The following is a 21,352-nucleotide window of genomic DNA, read 5'->3' on the forward strand; positions in this document are numbered from 1 at the left end:
GATATATGGACGAGCTGCCAGAGGAAATAGTTGGGGCGGATACAATAATGAATTTTAAAATACATTTGAACGTGTACATGGATAGGAAAGCTTGAGATGGATATAGGGAAATGCAGATAAAATGGGGCTAATTTAGAGGGGGCATCTTGTTCTTTATGAACAATTTGGGCCGAAGAGCCTGTTTCAGTGCTGTATGGATCTACGACTCTCTGATAGGGACAGGCACAGGGTTGAAAATTCATTATAAGCCTGGATACTGTGATTTTCTACCCCTCAAGGCAAGCTTTGGGGGAATCGGATAGGAAGGTATGGTAGAAGTTGTGAAGTCTATGGAGGGTGGAGGTAAGGAGAGGTTATGGCAACATCAGCCTTCTTTAGGAAAGGCCATGTTGATTGATTGCTAACATGGTCTCTTCACATGTTGGTTTGACTCAGGCAACAGGAAGCCACACTGGCTTGAGTCTCAGAGTTCAAAGGTAAACAAGTGTGTGATGCCAAAATTAAGTGAAGAGAAAAGACAAACTGAACATCGAGTGTGGTGGGAAAAGTGATGGGAATGAAGGGGAGTTAATTTTCTAATTGGAGAGTGAAGGGTTTGAGAACTGGAGGAGCAAGGATGAGTTGGGGGAACAGGATTAATTCGATGAATGGAGGAGGAAGTGGAGACAGAGCCTCAAGGTGGGACGTTTATCCTGTGATAGACACAAAAAGCTGGAGTAACTCAGCGGGACAGGCAGTAAGCTGATGCTGATGTTGATGCTGTCAGTCCGGCTGAGTTATTCCAGCTTTTTGTGTCGATCTTCGGTTTAAACCAGCATCTGCAGTTCCTTCCGACATGTTTATCCTGTGACCTACACCCACGTACGCCATGCCCATCACCTCCTCCAGATGGGACAGAAGGAGGAGACAAGAAGAAGTAAAAAGAAAAAAACTATGAAGAAATAAAGAGGAACAATAAGAACCGGGCATAGACAAAAAGCTGGAGTAACTCAGAAGGAATGAGTGAGGTTTCGGGTTGAGACCCTTCTTCAGTTGTCTCGACCCAAAACCGGCATCTGCAGTTCCTTCCTACACAATAAGAATCGGGCAATGGAGGAACACAAAGGAGAGATCATCTAATAGAATAGCAAAACTGAGAGAATTATGATAAGAGATTTCCGGGCCCTGCTCCCTCCACCTATGGAAATAAACACTTATACATAGCAACAATGTTTTATTGTTGAGAAAAGGTGCCAGTATGCACATAATAAACATACATGTCACGTGGCTGGAAAAAAATAATGACGATTAACTTTTTAGTAGTGCTAGTGTATAATATTGTCACATCTAAAAAATGTACTAGATTCTAAACAGTGGAAACATACACGTGCATTATTTTCTGAGAAATCAATGGATTCTTCTCTTTCCCCCGGGTGTGGTTAATGTGGATGGGTGATAACGTAAGTGGCGATATAGTTGATCGCTAACATGGTCTCTTCACATGTTGGTTTGATCTGGGACTCGGGCAACAGGAAGCCATACCGGCCCGTGTCACGGAGTTCAAAGGTAAACGAGTACTTGATGCCAAAATCGTAGGCCCAGTCATCCGAACCCCCAGCTGAAGGATCTAGAAAGGGATAGAATAGAATTGTGGATAGACATAAAACGCTGGAGTAACTCAGCGGGACAGGCAGCATCTCTGGAGAGAAGGAATGGGTGACGTTGCGGGTCATTCCTTCTCTCCAGAGATGCTGCCTGTCCTGCTGAGTTACTCCAGCATTTTGTGTCTATCCTCCAGCACTTTCTGTTCTTGCTCAGGATTTCAGCATCTGCAGTTCCTTGTGCCTTTATAACAATCTTGTCTTCATTGGTCACTTTCACTAGACTTCACTGATCATTGAGCAAAACACAATTCCATTGATGCTGTTTCCTTTAATTGGTAGAGTTGATGGGACTGTGTGGAGCTATCTTTTGATTGCTCACTCTGGCATGATCGAACTGGGCAGCAAGGTGGCACAGCGGTAGAGTTGCTGCCTTATCGCGCCAGAGACCCAGGTTCGATCTTGACTATGGGTGCTGGGACAATGCACAGAACTCAATTAACCAAAAAAACTGCATGTCTTTGAAATGTGGGAGGAAACCAGAGCACCTGGAGAAAACCCACATGGTCACAAGGAGAATGCGCAAACTCTGTACAGACAGCACCTGTATCCAGGATCGAACCCAGATCTCTGACGCTATAAGGCAGCACCTGTACAGCTGCGTCACTGTGCTGACAAAAGGCTAGAGATGAAAGGAGACAAATGGGAGAAAAGGAGAGGAGAGGGGAAGTGAAATGTAAAGCTGAAGGAAGGGATATGGGTGGAAGTCGGGAGGGGTGGGGGGGTGTTGGGAAAGAGCGGTGAATAATGGGGGACTCGCCACTTACATATTGTGATTGCACCTGGGCCGTAGGTGTATTGAGTGCCATGAAGGTCCTTTAAGGCCATAACTGCATTCCTGGCGATGAAATTCTAAAACAAGATCAAAGAACCATCGTGTCAACAGCAAAATATGACATGGACAGTCTCACTTTGTCTTACTTTAAATATTCATTATGGAAAGTTTTTGCATAGAACTTACCACAGAGTTGCAGCTCATTCATAGAGTCATGGAGTATAGAGGCATACAATACGGAACCAAGCCCTTCGGCCCAATTCATCCATGCCAACCAAGCTGCCCCATCTAAGCCTCCTAAAGCGGACCTCCAGCACGTTCAAAGTTGGCCCCGGGATACAGGCGGTCGGCAGAGGAGAGGGAAGTCGGGTCGGGCTCACCTAGACTTACCTGGATCGGGGACCTGGTCTGGACATTGCACTTTGAATTGTTCGTGGTTTTTTTTCTTCTCTTTTTCTTTTAACAGTGCCACAACAGTGGTGATTGTGCATTTGTGGCTGTGCAAAAGAATTTCATTGTGCTGTGCATATGTGACACTAAAGAACCATTGAACCATTGAAGCTTGTACCATTTGCCCATTTGAAGACATGCCCTCTAAACCTTTCCTATTATGTATCTGTCCAAGTGCCATTCAGTGCAACTGGTCCATACTAAAGATAGACACAAAATGTTCCTTCAAATGACACACTTCCTTCACTTGGTAGCACATTCCACATCCTCATCATCCTCTGGGATTATAAATCTTTCCGGAATTGCCGATTAGATTTATTGTTGACCATTTTGTATTCTACCTCAAGTCAGTGTGAGCAGTACTCGGACAAAGACACAAACATAAATTATACCTAAATTACACAAATTCAGCATATTAGTTAAGAGAAAAATAAAGGGCCTGTCCTACTTGGACAACCTAATCCATGAGTTTAGAAGAGTTGAAAAAAATGTCAAGGTCGTGTTGACTCGCCGATGTAAAAGGTCTCCTACGACCTCCTATGACTATATCTATGACCTCCTATGACTATGTCTACGACCTCCTACGACCCCCCTCGACCTCAGTCTTCCACACCTAAGACCAACTACGACTAGCTACGAGTGAAAAATGATCACATGATAAAATTATGTCATGTTTGCATTTTTTTTCTTGGGCCAGTTACTGACCTACGACTGCCTACGACTACCTACGACTATCCACGACTACCTACGACTACCATCATGACCTACTACGATCTACCTACCACCCACCTACGAGTAAAAAGTATCAATTTTTTCCATGCCGACTTTTTTTTTACTCGTGGACATTTTTTATCAGGCTGGAAAAAACGCCGCGACCTACTTGATGCCACGAGTACACAGAGACCACTCACGAGAATGAGGAAGCGTTACGAAGACCTCTTACGACCTTGTGGAGACCATGCTGCGAGTATGAGTCAAGGGCAAACTCGGCAGAGGTCGCCAATTAGGTCGTGAATGTTGGACAGGGGCTTAAGACTGAAAAAAAAACAGGACATCAGTGCAAAACACAATTAGAAATGAAAAATGGAAGTCCATGGAAGTGCAAGAGGCAGTTTGTAGGGTTCCATTGTCGAGGTGTAGGGTAAATGACGGAAGAATAACAGAGGCATTGATGGGCATGCATGGGGAATACGTTCCAGGGACATGGAAATAAGGGAAGGGGAAATGTGTTGGTGGTATTACACCCTGACATTGATGTGGTGGCTTGCGTGGTATTTGGTGGTATTTTGAAAGTTCACTGATGGCTATGTGGGAGAGGGGTTGAATAGAACCAATGTTCAGAGCATGAAACCTCTAACATTAAAATCCCCTTTCCTTTTATCTACATGTTATGAACTGAGAATAAGAACAATGAACAATTCTGGCACCGAAGGAGAATGTTCAACCCATCAGAGACATGCTGGTTCCCAGCAGAGCAATTCCATCAGTCCCATTCCCCCTTCTCTTACTTTCATGAGGCCTTGGAACTTATTCCCCATGCATGCCCATCAATCAAAATCTTTTGCAAAGAAGGCCAAAATGACATTTACCTTATTGGACCTGTCTGATAACTTATTGTGCCAACAAAAGCAGATGGATAGCATAACATGCTAGTAATTTTGTTATGACTGGTTAATTCGCACTTGGAGTATTGAGGGCAGTTCTGATTGCCACATTAAAGGAAGGATGGAGCAGTGCTGCATTTGATTGGAGAGATTGGGCTTGTTATGGATAGAGACTGGATAGGCTGGCCTTATTTTCACCTGGTGTGTAGAGGTTTGACGGCTAACCCCAATAGAGGCATATTAAACGTTGAGCAGTCTAGAGAGGGTAAGTAGTCAGAATCATTTTCTTTTGGAGTAAGGTTGTTAGAAAACAAGGGGATGTAAGCTTAAAGTGAGAGGAAGGAGTCACTTTTACTGAGTAGAAACAAGGAACTGCAGATGCTGGTTTACCAAAAAAGACACTTTGGGCGGTACAGTGTTAGAGCTGCTGCAGGTGACCCGTGTTCGATCTTGCCTACAGGTGCTGTCTATACAGAGTTTACACATTCTCCCTGTGACCGTGTGGGTTTTCTCTGGGTGCTCCAGTTTCCTCCCACATTCCAAAGACATGCAGGTTTGTAGGTTAATTGGCTTTGTACATTTTCCCTAGTGTGCAGGAAAGAACTAATGTAAAGGGCGATTGTTGGTTGCCATGGACTCAGTGGGCCAAAGGCCCTTTTTCCACGCTCTATCTCTAAAACTAAAAACTAAAATACAATGTGCTGGAGTAACTCAGTGGGTTAGGTAGCATCTCTGTAGAACATGGATTGTTGGCGTTTCGGACAGGATCCTTCTGGACTGATCGCTTTTCCAGATACTAGTTTTTTTTTAAGCTCCAGATTTTAATTATTTTCATGAATTTAAATTTCCCCTACGGCTGTGTCAGGATTCAGATTCAGTAGCCTGGATCTCTGATCTGTAATCCAGGAACTGATTCACTGGTGTTTAAATGCTTCATTCATAATTGATGCAAAATACAAAGTCACATAGATTGGTACAATCTTCACACAATTAATTCATGTGTGGAGCAGCAGAGGGAACCAGAGAGCCTCGGTGCAGGAGTGGATGAAGAGCAAAGACTACCTGGATGAGTCTGACTCAGGCAAGTTTAAACATGGCTCTGGGTCAATGGTCAATAAGTAACCCATTACACTCCTGTACACCTGCCCTGATCTAGGGGATTTTACCTGCTGAACCTGCATCGCTGGAGATACAAAACTCCAGAATAGATTAAAGGCAGCCTGAGGTTCCAGCTCCCATCTTGAGTGAAATTAATGTTAGTATCTTGCTAACGTTAATGAAGCTGGAAGATAATGCTACAAACACATCTTTTCTTAAAGAGGATGTCTGCCTCCTCCCTGACCATGGTTGCCCCACTGTTGCACTGAAAACCAACAGTAATCCCACAGCTCTAAGTATCTCACAATAATAAACACATGCCTGGCACTTACCAGTTCCTTGTGGTTTGGAGGCAATGAGTAGGTGTAGGAATATGGAAAGAGACACATCTGAGAGTATGAGTGGATGGTGATGTAAGCCTTGATGGCTTTGTAGCTACGGATGGCATTCGCCACAGCCCTGACTTCCTTCTCAGACTCTGCGCGGGACCCACAGTAAGTTTCGTCACAGGGGTTCCTCGAGGAACCGATGGCTGCGGATAAAAATGGAACAGGTTTGCGCAAAGATTATAGAGGACAGTAGGGCCTGGTTCAACACTGTGTATCTAAACTAAACTAGAAATGTCAGTTCATGTCACTACAAGGTTCAGTGCAGTCATTGCTAACCTGGCGGCATGACTATCGCCACAACTTACACAACCCTGAGTTTTTTAGTGCCAGTTAACTAATTTTGAAACAAAGTCGCTGTGGCGATGCAGAATAAGTGCTCTGCCATTAACAAGGTCTCACCCACAGCAGTGAATGTCCATGGACCTGCAGTGGCCATCCTGTGAGGACCAGCAGGAGGTCCAAACAGTGCCTGCACCATAGACGACTCAATCCAAGGCCTGACTCCCCCTAACATCCTCCAACAGCTCTTCCGGCAAACCCCTTTTCTCCTGCCCCATACTGCTTCTGATCAAAAATAAAATACATAAATATATATTTTTTAAATTTGAAAAAAATCATTTAGAAACACATTCAACCTATGTGAATTTATGTTTTAGAACAATGTTTGCCCAATGCTGCGGATAGCTTAGATTTATCTTCTTCTGTTCGAACAAATGCTTCCGCCTTTGTTAAAATATATAAACTCACAGCACCACTTGGCATCAAAGTTTCGGTTGGCATCAGTGCCCACACAGTAACTGCCAGGGTTCCTGGAACGAGTCTTTCTCCAGAGTCGATCCTGTGGGCAGCAAGAATAACAATCTTTTCCAACTTCCAATACCTTCTTCTCCCCGCTCCCGTTAGGCAGAGGATACAGAAGCTTGAAAGTGCGCACCAACAGACTCAGGAACAACTTCCATGTCCGCCCATAAGCTCGGGTGCTGTCCGATACACCTCTCCCCATTGCAGACATTGAACTTTGTCTCTGGAATTGTTGCACTATAATACTGAAGATTATATTCTGCATTTTGCACCTTTACCTTTGCTCTACCTAATGCACTTGAGTTTGGCATGATTTTATTTCTGTATAGTATTATCTGTTATGGTTATATAGCATGCAAAAGCTTTTTATTGTACCTTGGTTGTGTACTAAGCCCCATGCTCTACTCCCTCTTCACTCACGACTGTGTCCCTGCATTCGACACCAACACCATCGTGAAGTTTGCAGACGACACAACAGTGATTGGGCTGATCACCAACGGTGATGAAACAAAATACAGAGCGGAGGTGCAGAACCTGGTGGACTGGTGCGCCAATAACAACTTGGCACTAAACACCTCCAAGACCAAGGAGCTGATCATTGACTTCAGGAGGTCCCATTCTGGAGAATACGACCCAATCTCCATTTATGGGGAAAGTGTGGAGAGAGTGTCCAGCTTTAAGTTTCTGGGCACTCACATTTCAGAAGACCTCACATGGTCCACAAACACCGCCGCGCTGGTCAAGAAGGCACAGCAACGACTGTTCTTCCTGAGGACATTAAAAAAGACTGGTCTGCCCCAACAGCTGCTGACAACGTTCTACCGCTGCACCACAGAGAGCATACTAACGTATGGCATCTCTGTGTGGTATCTCAGCTGCACGGAGGCGGAGAGGACAGCTCTTCAGCGCATCGTCAACAGAGCGCAGAGGATCATCGGGACAGAGCTACCAGCCTTGGAGGGCATCTACCACACGCGGTGCCTCAGGAAGGCCCTCAGCATCCATAAGGACTCATCACACCCCTGCCACGGTCTGTTTCAACTTCTTCCCTCCGGCAGACGTTACAAGGCCTTCTACGTCCGAACCTCCAGACTCAGGAACAGTTTCATCCCAAGAGCTATAGCGGCTCTGAACCGGCCCTAATGAGTGCCCCCCCACCCACCCCCTTTGGACAGTCTCCCTCAGATGGTCACGTCAATCAATTCAGCGTGCTTATTTATGTATTGTATTTATTTACCTTTCTTGGACATCAGTGGAGCTGCACACTAAATCTCGTTGCACTGACGTGCAATGACAATAAAAGATATATTATTATTATTATTATATTATTGGCACACATGACAATAATAAACCTAAACCTAAATCACTGAACCTAGAGAAATGTCCCAAAGTACAAGTCCCAAAGTCCTAAAAGCTAAAGAGAGGCACCTTAAGAGAATGGGAATTGGGAATGAAACCAAATAAGGTTTCACTCAGAAAATGTCTAAACTATAAATCCTTTTATTACTTTTCCAGGCATCAAAAGACTTGCTCTACATTTTGTTTTCCTGAATGAATATTTTCTTGTTCTTTTATTTTGGGTGTAGCTCAGTGGCACAGCTGACAGAGCTGCTGCCTTATAGACCCAGTAAAATGGGTTCAATCTTCACCTCGGGTGGAAGTTTGATCAGGTTATGTTTGTGTGGAGTTTAAAATTCTACCTCTGTGTCATTGTATGTTTCCTGAGGGTGCTTTGGCTTCCTCCCTTATCCCCAAAACATGCAGGATAGTTGGCCACAGTAAACTGAATTGACCTAGGTGTGCAAATAAGTGGTAGAATCTGTGAAATTGATGAGAATATGGGGAAATTAAAATGGGCCACGATCAGAGTGTAAAAATGGGTGCTCGATGGTCAGCATGGACCGTGTGGGCCAAAGGGCCTGCATTTGTAATCGGTCTCTCTATAACTCTATTGCTTTATTGGGTGTAAATAACTGTTATTGGTTCCAGCTGGGATCTTGAATTCCTATCACCTTGTACACTGCAAAATCCAACAAGTAGCAGTCAGATAGATGACAGATAATGGAGACACAAGAAACTGCTGAGCAAAAAACACAGTGCTGGAGGAACTTGGCAGGTCAGGCTGCATTTGTGGAGGGAGTGGACAGACACGCTTCAGATCAGGACCCTTCTCCAGACCCTTCTTCAGACCACCTGAAGTGTAACACATTGAAGAAGGGTCCTGACCTGAAGCATCGTCTGTCCAGTCCACCCACAGATGCTGTTTCGACCGTTGAGTTCTTTCAGCACATTGTTTTTTTGCAAATGACAGATTTGGTCTGTTTTTCCACCAAACATTGTCTTACACATCATTCAACTTATAATGAAATCAGTTACAGAGGTTCCACTTCCCTGACACACCGGGAACCTAGTCTTAGTCAGGTCTATCCACACATAACATGGCGCTGCAATCATTTTATCTACTGTATCTGGGCTGAATAAACTGCCTTTCAAAAGGATCTGCTAGGAATTAAGAGTTCAGTTGAAATATATCTATTTACCCAGGAACAATTGTCTTAAATGTCTTAATTAGAGGAAGCACAGTGGCACAATGGTGGAGTTGCTGCTTTCAGCGGCAGAGACTCAGGTTCAATTCCTGAATAAGAGTGCTGTCTGTATGGAGTTTGTATGTTCTCCCTGTGACCGCGTGGGTTTTCTCTGGATGCTTCGGTTTCCTCTCACACTCCAAAGACATACAGGTTTGTAGGTTAATTGACTTCAGTAACGTTGTGACAAGCTAAACCCTTAGCTAAACTTAAGTATCTGCGACAAATGGGGAAGAACCATTAGGTAACTGTAGATAATCTCATAAAAGACTCGGTAGCCAGCGGGCTGGTTACCGAAGCTGAAGGGAGGAATGTGCACACATTCTCGCTGTCCGAGCACGACGTGAGGAGGGCTCTGACACGGGTGAACACGAGAAAAGCTGCAGGCCCCGATGGCATCTCGGGGCGAGTACTCAAGTCCTGTGCTACGCAGCTAGCTCCAGTGCTCACTACATTATTCAACCTCTCCCTGGACAAGTCCGTGGTCCCTGCCTGCTTCAAAAAATCTATCATTGTACCGGTACCTAAAAATGCCTCCCCAGCCTGTCTGAATGACTACCGTCCGGTGGCCCTTACCTCGGTAGTCATGAAATGCTTTGAGAGGCTGGTGAAGAAACACATCTGCGCCTTCCTCCCTCGAAACATGGACCCGTTGCAGTTCGCATACCGTCCGAACAGATCCACGGACGATGCGGTCTCCCAGGTCTTGCACACCGCTCTCTCCCATCTGGACAGCCAGAAGGGGGGCTACGTGAGGATGCTGTTCATAGACTACAGTTCAGCCTTCAACACGATAGTCCCCACCAGACTGGCCGAATAGCTAATGGAATTGGGGCTCAACACCTCCCTGTGTGCCTGGGTCCTGGGCTTTCTCACAGCCAGGCCCCAGGTAGTCAAGATGGGAGGGAATACATCGAAGTCCCTCACCCTGAGCACAGGATCGCCCCAGGGTTGCGTCCTCAGCCCCCTATTGTACTCCCTGTACACACATGACTGTGTGGCTAGGTTCAGCTCCAACTCAATAATTAAGTTTGCTGATGACACTGTGGTGGTGGGCCTGATCTCAGACAACGATGAGAAGGCCTACCGGGAGGAGGTGGCTGATCTAGCACTCTGGTGCCAGGATAACAGCCTCCTCTTGAACATCAAAAAAACGAAGGAGCTGATCATGGACTTTAGGAGGGCACATCATCCGAGGACGTACACTCCATTGAGGATAAATGGGGATCCTGTGGATAGGGTGAACTGTTTTAAATATCTGGGAGTCCACATCTCCGAGGATATGACATGAGCATCACACGCCTCAGCACTCGTGAGTAAGGCAAGGCAACCACCTCAGGCAATTGAAGAAATTCAGAGTGTCTCCGAGGATCCTCCAGTGCTTCTACGCAGTGGCAGTGGAAAGCATCTTGTCCGGGAACATTACCATCTGGTTTGGGAATTGCTCTGCCAAGGACAAGAAGGCTCTGCAGAGAGTAGTGCGTTCGGCCGAACGCACTATGGGAACTTCACTTGCCCCCCTGCAGGAACTATACATCAGGAGGTGCAACTCCAGAGCCAACAATATCATGAGAGACCCCTTCCACCCCTGCAACGGACTGTTCCAGCTGCTACGGTCAGGCAAACGCCTCCGTTGCCATGCGGTGAGAACAGAGAGGTTGAGAAGGAGTTTCTTCACAGAGGCCATTCGGACTGTAAACGCCTATCTCACCAGGGACTAACTCTACTGAACGTTTTTCCTTCCATTATTTATTATGTAAAGGTATATGTGTGTTATGATTGTGTTTATAGGTTGTTTGTCTTTTTGCACAAAAGTCCGCGAGCATTGCCACTTTCATTTCACTGCACATCTCGTATGTATATGTGACAAATAAACTTGACTTGACTTGACTTGACTTGGTAGAGGCGGGTTTTCTCTCTTTGTTGAACCTAGAACCAGAGGTCTCATCTCTGGATGATGACTAACCAACCAAGACTGCAAGGAGGAGAATACTCCTATAAGAGAGAATATGGTTCTTGGAATTCTTTAACTTAGTTCTGTGGATCTCTGAGTAGAGAACAATCAATGAATGGATTCAAAGGTTAGATATTCAAGGAGGAATATCTAGTGGAGAAGGATTGTTGAGAAGCAGATCAGTCCCGAACGTACCAATGACATATAGGCTTGAGTGCCACCTACGTATGTTTTACATAACTGTGTAACATACTAGATCCTTGTCATCCTTGATTTGCTTTAAATCTTATCATGCTTTGCCTCAAAGACTTTCAGTGGCCATTTCTCCCTAATCTTAGCAGGATCACAAAGCTGGTCAACATAGTGTAAACTACTTTGTATCATCCAAAGAGATTCTGATACTTACCGTGGTCCAACTGTATATATAACCATCCACATTGACAACAGGAACAATCAGGAAATCCAGGTTATTGAGAAGGATGGTCATGGTACAATTACTACCATATGATTCAACAGCCTGCGGAAGCATAAACTTATTTGTCGATATATTCTTCGATCTGGACTAAAAAGTTTCACTCAGTAAGCAACACAATTCATCTACTGACCTCCTTCACAAACCACTGGCAAAAGGCTGGAGAAATCCACTCCCTGGCATGGATTCCGCAGTCCATGAAGATGGCAGGCTTCACCGCACCCGTTTTCTTGCCAACCTTTAGCGAGAGATTGGTGGACAATGTCATTATTGGGATTGATCACAGCATGATTTTGGAACAGCTCCATCCAAGATGGGAGAGGGGAGATGAGGGAGTGACCGGGGTGATCCTTGATTAAGCTGGGGGCCTTGCCGAGGCAGCGTGAGGTGTCGATGGAGTCAATGGAAAGGAGATTGGTTTGTGTGATGGTCTGCGCAATTCTCCGCAATTTCTCCGGACGCTCCCTCATCTCCCCTCTCCCATCAGACAAGAGGAATTGGCAAGTGTGAAGATGCATACCTCCAGATTCAGGAACAGTTACTTCCCAGCTGTTATCAGGCAACTGAACCATTCTATCACCAACCAGAGAGCTGTCCTGACTTACCACCTACCTCAATGGAAACCCTTGAAATACCTTTAATCAGACTTTACTGTTCTCCTGGTCTGAGAACACTGATGTAATTATAAAGAAAGCACATCAGCGCCTCTACTTCCTGGGAAGATTACGGAGAGTCGGTATGTCAAGGAGGACTCTCTCTAACTTCTCCAGGTGCACAGTAGAGAGCATGCTGACGAGTTGCATCGTGGCTTGGTTCGGCAACTTGAGCGCCCAGGAGCGGAAAAGACTACAAAAAGTAGTAAACACTGCCCAGTCCATCATAGGCTTTGACCTCTCTACCATCGAGGGGATCTATCGCAGTCGCTGCCTCAAAAAGGCTGGCAGCATCATGAAAGGACCCACACCATCCTGGCCACACACTCATCTCCCCGCTACCTTCAGGTAGAAGGTATAGGAGCCTGAAGACTGCAACATCTAGGTTCAGGAATAGCTACTTCCCCACAGCCATCAAGCTATTAAACTCAACTCAAACAAAACTCTGAACATTAATAGACCAGTATTTGTACTTTATCTGTTTATTTATTCATGTGTGTATATATTTATATAATGGTATGTGGACACACTGCTCTGTTCTGTAGTCATGCCTACTATATTCTGTTGTGCTGAAGCAAAGCAAGAATTTCATTGTCCTATCTGGGACACATGACAATAAATTCTCTTGAATCTTGAGTTTGTACATTCTCCCTGTGACACTATCTTGCACTAAACATTATTCCCTTTGTCCTATATCTGTACGCTGCGGAAGGCTTGATTGTAATCATAGTCTCAATGTATCACACCTTTGTGACTGGAAACATATCATCTGTCCTTTTTCATCTACTTGCTGAAACTCCTTATTCAACATCATGGTGGGAGGACTTTCACTAGAAGGACAGCAATGATTCAAGAAGAAGGTCAACGATTATCTTTTCAAGGGCAAATTGGATGGACTATGATACAACCCTTGGATATAATCGTGACTATGGGTGCTGCCTTACTGGCTCAGAATAAAATGACAAACCTTTTGAAAGGAGACGAGGAGGAATTTCTGTAGCCAGAGGGTGTTGAATTTGTGGAATTCATTGCCACTGATGGCTGTGGAGGCCACGTCTTTGGGTATTTTTAAAACTGTTAGATTTTTGATTAGTAAGGTCGTCAAAGGTTGCAGGGAGAAATCAGGAGAATGGGATTGAGAGGGAAAGATGGATCAGCCATGATTGAATGGCGGAGCAGACTCGATGGGCTGAATGGCCTAATTCTGCTCCTATGACTCTTTGTTGGCTTCAGTAAAATTGTAAATTATCCCTATTGTGTAGGATAGTGTTAGGATAAAGCCCAGATGATGAAAATGAATTAAAATAGAAATAAAATAACCAATTTAGACCTAGCAAGATCCAACAACCTGCAATCTGCTTGGGAAATGTAGACACAAGGAACTGCAGATGCAGGTTTACCAAAAAAGACACAAAGTGCTGGAGTTACTCCAGCACCTTGTATCTGCTTTGGTTATGTTGTTTGAGGAGAAAATGAACTGCGCAGCATATTGGGGCGGCGTTATGGCCCAGCGGTGTGATGCTGTCTTACAGCGCCAGAGACCTGGGTTGAATCGTGACTGTGGGTGCTGTCTGTATGGAGTTTGTACATTCTCCCTGTGACTGCATGCCTTGTCGCTTTATTTAAAATTATAATAAATTAAGCCAGAAGGGTTTTACCCGGAGGATATAGATACTGCGATGTTGATAGGTCCTTCCGATTCTGAACCAGGAAACCAGTGTTGGGTGTTCAGCTGTAATTTTAGACATCCAGGATTCAATCTAGGATAAAGAATGTAGCTGTGAGCTCCTTTTCAATGTTAACACTCTTGCATTTGGTGGCAATCTTTTATCAACCCTTAGATATATTTAATTGACTTGGTAGAGGCGGGTTATTAAATGTTATTTAATATACATTTTTTTACACAATGAGTGGTGGGTTTATGGAATGAGCAGCGAGAGGAGGTAGTTGAGGCAGGTACGACAACAGCATTTAATAGACACCTGGACAGGTACTTGTGCAGAAAAAGTGTGGAGGGATATGGACCAAACATGGGCAAATGGGACTATCTTAGATGGGGTCAGCATGGATGAGTGGGTTGAAGGCCGTTTGCTCATGCTGTATGACTCTATGACTAATCCAAAGCCAGGATTCTCAAGGTGCTGAGCGGATTTTAAAGACTGTTATAGTACCTGCCTCAACTACCTCCTCATTCCACGAGCTCGTGCCCCTCTCACCTTAAACTGATATCCTTTGGTTCTTGATTCCCATACCATAGGTAAATAACTGTGCATTCACCCTATATATTCCTTTTATGATTTTATATACATCTATAAGATCATCCCTCAGCCTCCCGCGCACCAAGGAATAAAATCCTTGCTTGCTCAACCTCTCCCTGTGGCTCAGTCCCATGAGTCCTGCCAATATCCTCATCAATTTCTGCACCCTATGATTAGAATTACTGAAATGAGCCTTGTATAGTTGATATCTTAAATTTCATTCGTTTGTGGCTGTTTGAGGGTTACAGCCTTTGGGATTGGGTGTCTGAAGCAGTCATATAAACCAATATCTCAGAAAGACCACCCCATCAGGTTCCCAGCACCTACCCATGGCGCCCTCCTTAACTTGGACAGAAGAATTGGAGAAACAGCACCTCATATTTTGCTTAGGCAGCTTACAACACAGCTGCACAAATTTTGAATTCTCTAACTTCAAGTAAGCCTTGCATCCCCTCTCTCTCTGTCCCATCCCCACCCACTCTAGTCATCAAACTAGTTTCACTGTCTTCCTGCTTAGTTTCACTGCTTGTATCACTTGTTATTACCTTCCCTACAGCCAACAATGAACCATTGTGGGCACCACCTTTCCTCGTTTCTTCATTGCTGGCTTTGATTTGTCCTTTTGTATATCTTTCATTCATTTGTGTCGCTATACTTTTTCATATCTCTCATTTCCTTCTCCCCTGATTCTCAGTTTGACAAAGGCACCTGTTCCTTTTCTCCAGAAATGTTGCCTAACCCGTTGAGTTACTTCAGTCTATCTTCAGTGTAAACCACCATCGGCAGTTCCTTCCCACACATTTCAAGGGGACATTAGATATTTTCCTCTTCATCTACAGCATGCAAACAACATGCACAAAAACGCTGCAGGTGAAGTCGGTGCCATGTTCAGAACCCTTCCTATGTCCTATGAAAAGACTCGGAACAAGAATTAGGGTTCTGTAACATTGATATAAAAATTGACATAAAATTACCAGCGCATTTAAAAATAGATGGTTTGTGGTCTCATTAGGAAAACAAATCAGGAAACCCTTTCTCAGTCATATTTGTCCCTCATCATATGATGAAAGAATGGATCGACAGGGCTTATATTTATTGGCATTTAGAAGGATGAGAGGGTATCTTATAGAAACATATAAAATTCATAAGCGATTGAACAGGCTAGCTGCAGGAAAAATGTTCCCCATGTTGGGGGAGTCCAGAAGCAGGGGTCACAGTTTAAGAATAAGGGGTAGGCCATTTAGGTCATTTAGGATTGAGATGAGGAAAAAAAAATTCACCCAGAGAGTTGTGAATCTGTGGAATTCTCTGCCACAGAAGACAGTGGAGGCCAATTCACTAGAGAGTTAGATATACAGTAGCTCTTAGGGCTAACAAAATCAAGGGATATGGGAGAAAGCAGGGATGGAGTACTGATTTTGGATGATCAGCCATGTTCATATTGAATGGTAGTGTTGGCTCAAAGGACGAATGGCCTACTCCTGCACCTATTTTCTATGTTTCTCTGTTTCTATGTTTCTATTTTACACAGAGCAATGTGCATGTTTTATCCCCGTATAAAGGTTTTTACAGTATGCATTGCTATTTTGTTCTGGTTTCGTATTTTTGTCATGATTTTTACCTCAGTCCACTCATGGTATTTTTCATAATTGTAGCGGGTTGTATTCCGATCCACTTGGTCAAACTGTTTCTCCACCAGGGTCTTCACGTTGTCAATTAACACTCTGTGTGGAATAAGATTAATTAGGAAACAGTCTATGTACACAGTGAAGATTAAAGGCTTGAGTTTCTATTGGCTTTGCAATTTATCTAAAACTAACCAAACCTTTGTGAAAGAAAAATGAACTTCAGGGGGACGTCATAGTGAATATAACTGAATTCACCCGATCTTTGATGCTGGTTTAAAAAAAAATCACATTGAAAGCCCACACCCCTTAAACTGGCCTGAACTAAGATTAATTATTGATTAATCATTGATTAATTTACAATCAATTATGAATTAATTGTAATTGTTTATTAGTTAGTCATGATTAATTATCAATTATTTTGGATTAATCAGGGATTGATCACATAATGAATCATGAATCAGGAGTGTTATCCTCATGAATCAGGATGAACATAGTACAGTACAGGATTAGGCCCTTCAGCCCACAATGTTTGTGCTGATCATGATGCTACGTTAATCTGCCTATACATGATCCATTTGCTTACATTTCTATGTGCCTATCTAAATTCTAAAAGCCTCTCAAATGCCAGATTAATCTCTTTAATAAACTATTTTTTCAGTGCACTCTCTGCATTCTCAAACTCGATGGCACCCCTTAAAATATTATTATTTTCTATTTTACTAAGAAATTGAACATTGTATATTTTATAGTTTAAAAAAATCGACATATTTTTAAAGTAATTTGCGTTCATTTAAAATTCATTAGAATTAATTTTAAAAATGGATACTCCTGCTATTTTTTATTTTGCAATGACCCCATTTTTCAGTTGTATTAGTCAAACCATAACTGGTTTCCATGAACCAAGGCAACATTTCTGTCGGTGAAACAGCACTGTTTTAACAATTATGTTGGTTCCTGAAAGATTATGTGCACAGTAAAAAACATTAAAAGTTTGGGGGAAACTATAAATAGATGCAGAAGTATTGGTTTCTTCATTCCATAAGATCATGGGTGAACTTTTACCCAAGTGCTATTTTTCTATACAAAACCCCAATGTCTTGTGGCCCTCAGTTCACAAATATACATCAGCCACTGAGCATAGATAACCCCCTTGGGTGAAGAATGGCTCTGATTCAGTATCCTCTGCACAGCCTCATATTTCACCCAGACCACGTACAACCCATTGGTATGAATATTGATTTATTTCATTTCAAATAACCCCTGCATTCCCTCTCTTCCCCTCCCCCATTTTAGTTGTCCTGCCTAGTCCGCTGTTGGCATCCTTGTATCCCTTCATTATCACCTCTTCCCCTGCCAACAATCGACCATTAGGGGCTCCACCCTTCCTTGGTCATCTGTTGCTGAACCCAGATTTGTTTTGGCCTTTTTCCTACCTCTTGATCCCCCCCTCCTCTACTTTCAGACTGAAGAAGGGCTCTGACCCGAAACATCACCCAACCTTCTTCTCGAGAGATGCTGCCTGACTCGCTGAGTTACTCCAGCACTTTGTGTCTATCCTTGGCCATTCTCTTATTTTGAGATTGTGTTCCCTGTTTCTATACACCAGGCCAGAGGAAACGACATCTCTGCATTTACCATGTCAACCTTACAGTATAGAACAGTTGCATCACAGGAACGGGCACTTTGACCCACAACATCTGTGCTGAACATAATACCAAGAGCAACTCTTATCTGCCTGCACATCATCCATATCCCTCCATTCCCATGTGCCTATCCAAAAGTCTCTTAAATGCCACTATTGCAACTGCCTTCACCACTACCCCCGACGATGCATTCCAGGTGCTCACTGCTGTCTGTGTAAAACAATCTTGCCCACCCACCTCCTTTAAACTTTGCCCCTCTCATCTTAAAACTATCCACTCTAGTATTTGATATTTCCATCCTGGGATAAAGGTTGTGACTGTCTACCCTATCTATGCCTTTTATAAGGAAAGCCAACAAATTAACTTTGCCAAACTAATGCATCTTTGGACACTATTGTCCTGAGTTAACGTAGGATCTGAATCTAACTCATATTTCAATCCAATCTTCTGCAGCCGGTACTGGATGCTGGAAGCCCAGTCTGCAGGGACTCTGAAATCCACAGTCCTGTTTGTAGTCACCAGCTCGGGAGAAGATGGCTGCCAGAAGTCAATCTGCGGGCATATCAAGGACACAATTAAACAATTGGCTTCATCACAAGTTACTAGACATCAGTTTATTCAGTAGCAACAGGACATCATACCTTCATAGTCTGAGCCACGTCCCTTATAAACTGCAGCTGCTGTTCGTTGTTTGGTTTCAGACGCAAAACTTTATCCCTTTAACGAGAGGTAAGTGTGAGCCTTATCACATATCACACCAATGGTTCTTCAATACTATGACTGATGTTTGTGTCATTCCTTTCACCGATGTTACAGGAAGATTATTAGACAACATTGATTCTGAGCTTAAAAGAGTAGAAACTTCATAAAGCTTGGTGAAAAAGGCTAGTAGCCCGCCCGAAAACTCGTCGGATGGCGTAACAAAGAGGGAGCTGGAGATGTCGGACACTAGGAGCAAGGGCCGGTAAGCAAGCAAGCACGCAAGTTTATTTATATAGCACATTTCAGCAACAGGACAATTCAAAGTGCTTTACACAGAGAATTAAAGAGCAATCAAAAGCAATTAAAAACTGTCATTAAAAAGAATAGAAAATAAAAAATAAGCTAAAATAAAATAAGACAAGTATAAAATACACGAATAAAAGTTACAGTGCAGTGTAAGAAATTAATAATTATTTAATTTAATTAAAGGCAGCGTTAAACGGAAAAGTCTTCAGCCCCAATTTAAAAGAACTGAGTGGACCTGCATTTTATCTGGAAGGTTGTTCCATAAATGTGGTGCATAAAAATTAAACACTGCTTCTCCATGTTTAGTTCTGACTCTGGGGACAGAAAGCAGACGTGTCCCAGACGACCTCAGAGGTGTAGATTGCTCATAATGTAGCAGAAGATCAGAAATGTATTTTGGCCCTAGACCATTCAGTGCTTTATAAACCAACAGTAATAGTTTGAAATTAATTCTTTGACAGACTGGAAGCCAGTGTAAAGACCTCAAAACTGGAGTGATGCGATCGACTTTCTAGGTTTTGGAGAGGACTCGAGCAGCAGCATTCTGAATCAGCATTCTGAATCACCTGCAGCTGACTAATCGATTTTTTTAGGGAGACCAGTGCAGACAGGTTTACAGTAGTCAAGTCTACTGAAGATAAATGCACGGACAAGTTTTTCCAAATCCTGCTGAACCATAAGTCGTTTAACCCTTGATATATTCTTAAGGTGATAGTAGGCTGACTTTGTGATTGTCTTAAAGTGGCTGTTGAAGTTCAGGTCTGAGTCCATGATTACACCAAGAGTTCTGTCTTTGGCCGTGGTTTTTAACATTGCCGATTGAAGCTGAGCACTGACTTTTAATCATTCCTCTTTGGCTTCAAAATCAACTACCTCAGTTTTGTCTTTGTTTAATTGAAGAAAGATATGGCACATCCAATCGTTGATTTGTTCGATGCACTTATTCAGTATTCGTATTGGACCATAGTCCCCTGGTGATATGGTTATGTAAATTTGTGTGTCGTCTGCATAATTATGGTAACTTATTTTGTTGTTTTCCATAATCTGAGCCAGTGGGAGCTTGTAGATGTTAAACAGAAGAGGCCCCAGAATGGAGCCCAGGGGAATTCCACATATTTGTCCGCTCTGATGTGTAATTACCTATAGACACAAAGTAGTCCCTGTTCTTTAAGTAGAATTCAAACCAGTTCAGTACTGTGCCAGAAAGTCCAACCCAGTTTTCCAATCGGTCTAGTAATATGGTGTGGTCGACCGTGTCAAATGCAGCACTGAGATCCAGTAATACTAAGACTAAAATGTTGCCACTGTCTGTATTTAAGTGGATGTCATTTAAAACCTTAACAAGAGCAGTCTCAGTGCTGTGGTGTGGTCGAAAACCCGACTGGAAAACGTCAAAACAGTTGTTTAGTGACAAGAAGTTGTTAAGCTGTCGAAAAACAGCATTTTCAATGATTTTACTTAAAAATGGAAGGCTTGATATGGGCGTGTAATTGCACATTAGTGATGTGTCTAGATTGTAGTGAGGATGAACTGGGGTAATGTCTCCAGCGCCTACATGATCGGCTGCAGGAGCTGACCCCGAGACACAAAGATGGCGGATGGAGGAGAGGAGAGGTTCACTTGTGACTCAGTGGGCCGAAGATCCTGTTTCCACACTGTATCTCTAAACAAAACTAATCTAAATATATAAAATACTAGATCTGAAGGAGCACAGACTTCTCGTGGCATGGCCTAGAGAGGGGAGAGCAAGACTATGGGAAAGAATTGAACAAAGCGAGAGAAAAAAAAAGTCTCTCCTTACCCGGCATATTGGTCACCTGGAACTTTGGCTAAAACAACCGCGACAAAGCTGAGAAGCAAATGTCCTTCCATCGCCTCTCTGGGATGGTAATGGAGGCCCAGTCAGATTGGACACACTTATACTGGGTGCGGTATCTGGAGTAAACACACAACTTGTTGCTGACATGTAATTCGGGTTTGTGCATGAATGTGCCATGTCATATCCTTCAGGTCGTTCGCTGAAGGGCTGTTTCCTTGTGGTTGATTATCTCAGGGTGATTGTCTCTCTGACACAGAGCTAAACATAACCACAAGTGTCCTGTCCTCTAACCTGTCTTCATCGACGCGACGTGTAAAAAGGAACTGCAGATGCTGGGCTATACCGAAGATAGATACAAAGTGCTGAAGTAACTTAGCGGGTCAAGCAGCATCTCAGGAGAAAAAGGATGGATGTCTTTTCAGGTAAAGTCTGAAGAAGAGTCCATTTTCTCCAGTGATGTTACCTGACCCAATGAGTTACTCCAGCACTTTGTGTCTATCTTCATTGACAGGACAGAGGTGGAGAGTGTCAAAAACATTAAAATCCTGGGCTTTCCTATCTCTGAAGATCTGTCC

General features: G+C 43.5%; 1 protein-coding gene across 1 annotated transcript; it reads right to left on the reverse strand.

The window, feature by feature from the left end:
* Positions 1-1,196: 1,196 nt before the first annotated feature.
* Positions 1,197-20,876, reverse strand: LOC116979931 (carboxypeptidase B-like). Its single transcript, XM_033031880.1, has 11 exons — positions 20,760-20,876; positions 18,592-18,667; positions 18,378-18,502; positions 16,301-16,403; positions 14,080-14,181; positions 11,902-12,006; positions 11,703-11,813; positions 6,704-6,794; positions 5,900-6,099; positions 2,408-2,492; positions 1,197-1,606 (listed from the first exon to the last, which is right to left on the reverse strand). Exons 1-11 carry the CDS (start codon positions 20,828-20,830, stop codon positions 1,419-1,421), a joined length of 1,257 nt encoding a protein of 418 aa, XP_032887771.1. The 5' UTR covers positions 20,831-20,876; the 3' UTR covers positions 1,197-1,418.
* Positions 20,877-21,352: the final 476 nt, after the last annotated feature.

The sequence above is a fragment of the Amblyraja radiata genome, chromosome 13 (assembly GCF_010909765.2).
Source record: "Amblyraja radiata isolate CabotCenter1 chromosome 13, sAmbRad1.1.pri, whole genome shotgun sequence".
Classification (NCBI taxonomy): Eukaryota; Metazoa; Chordata; class Chondrichthyes; order Rajiformes; family Rajidae; genus Amblyraja; species Amblyraja radiata.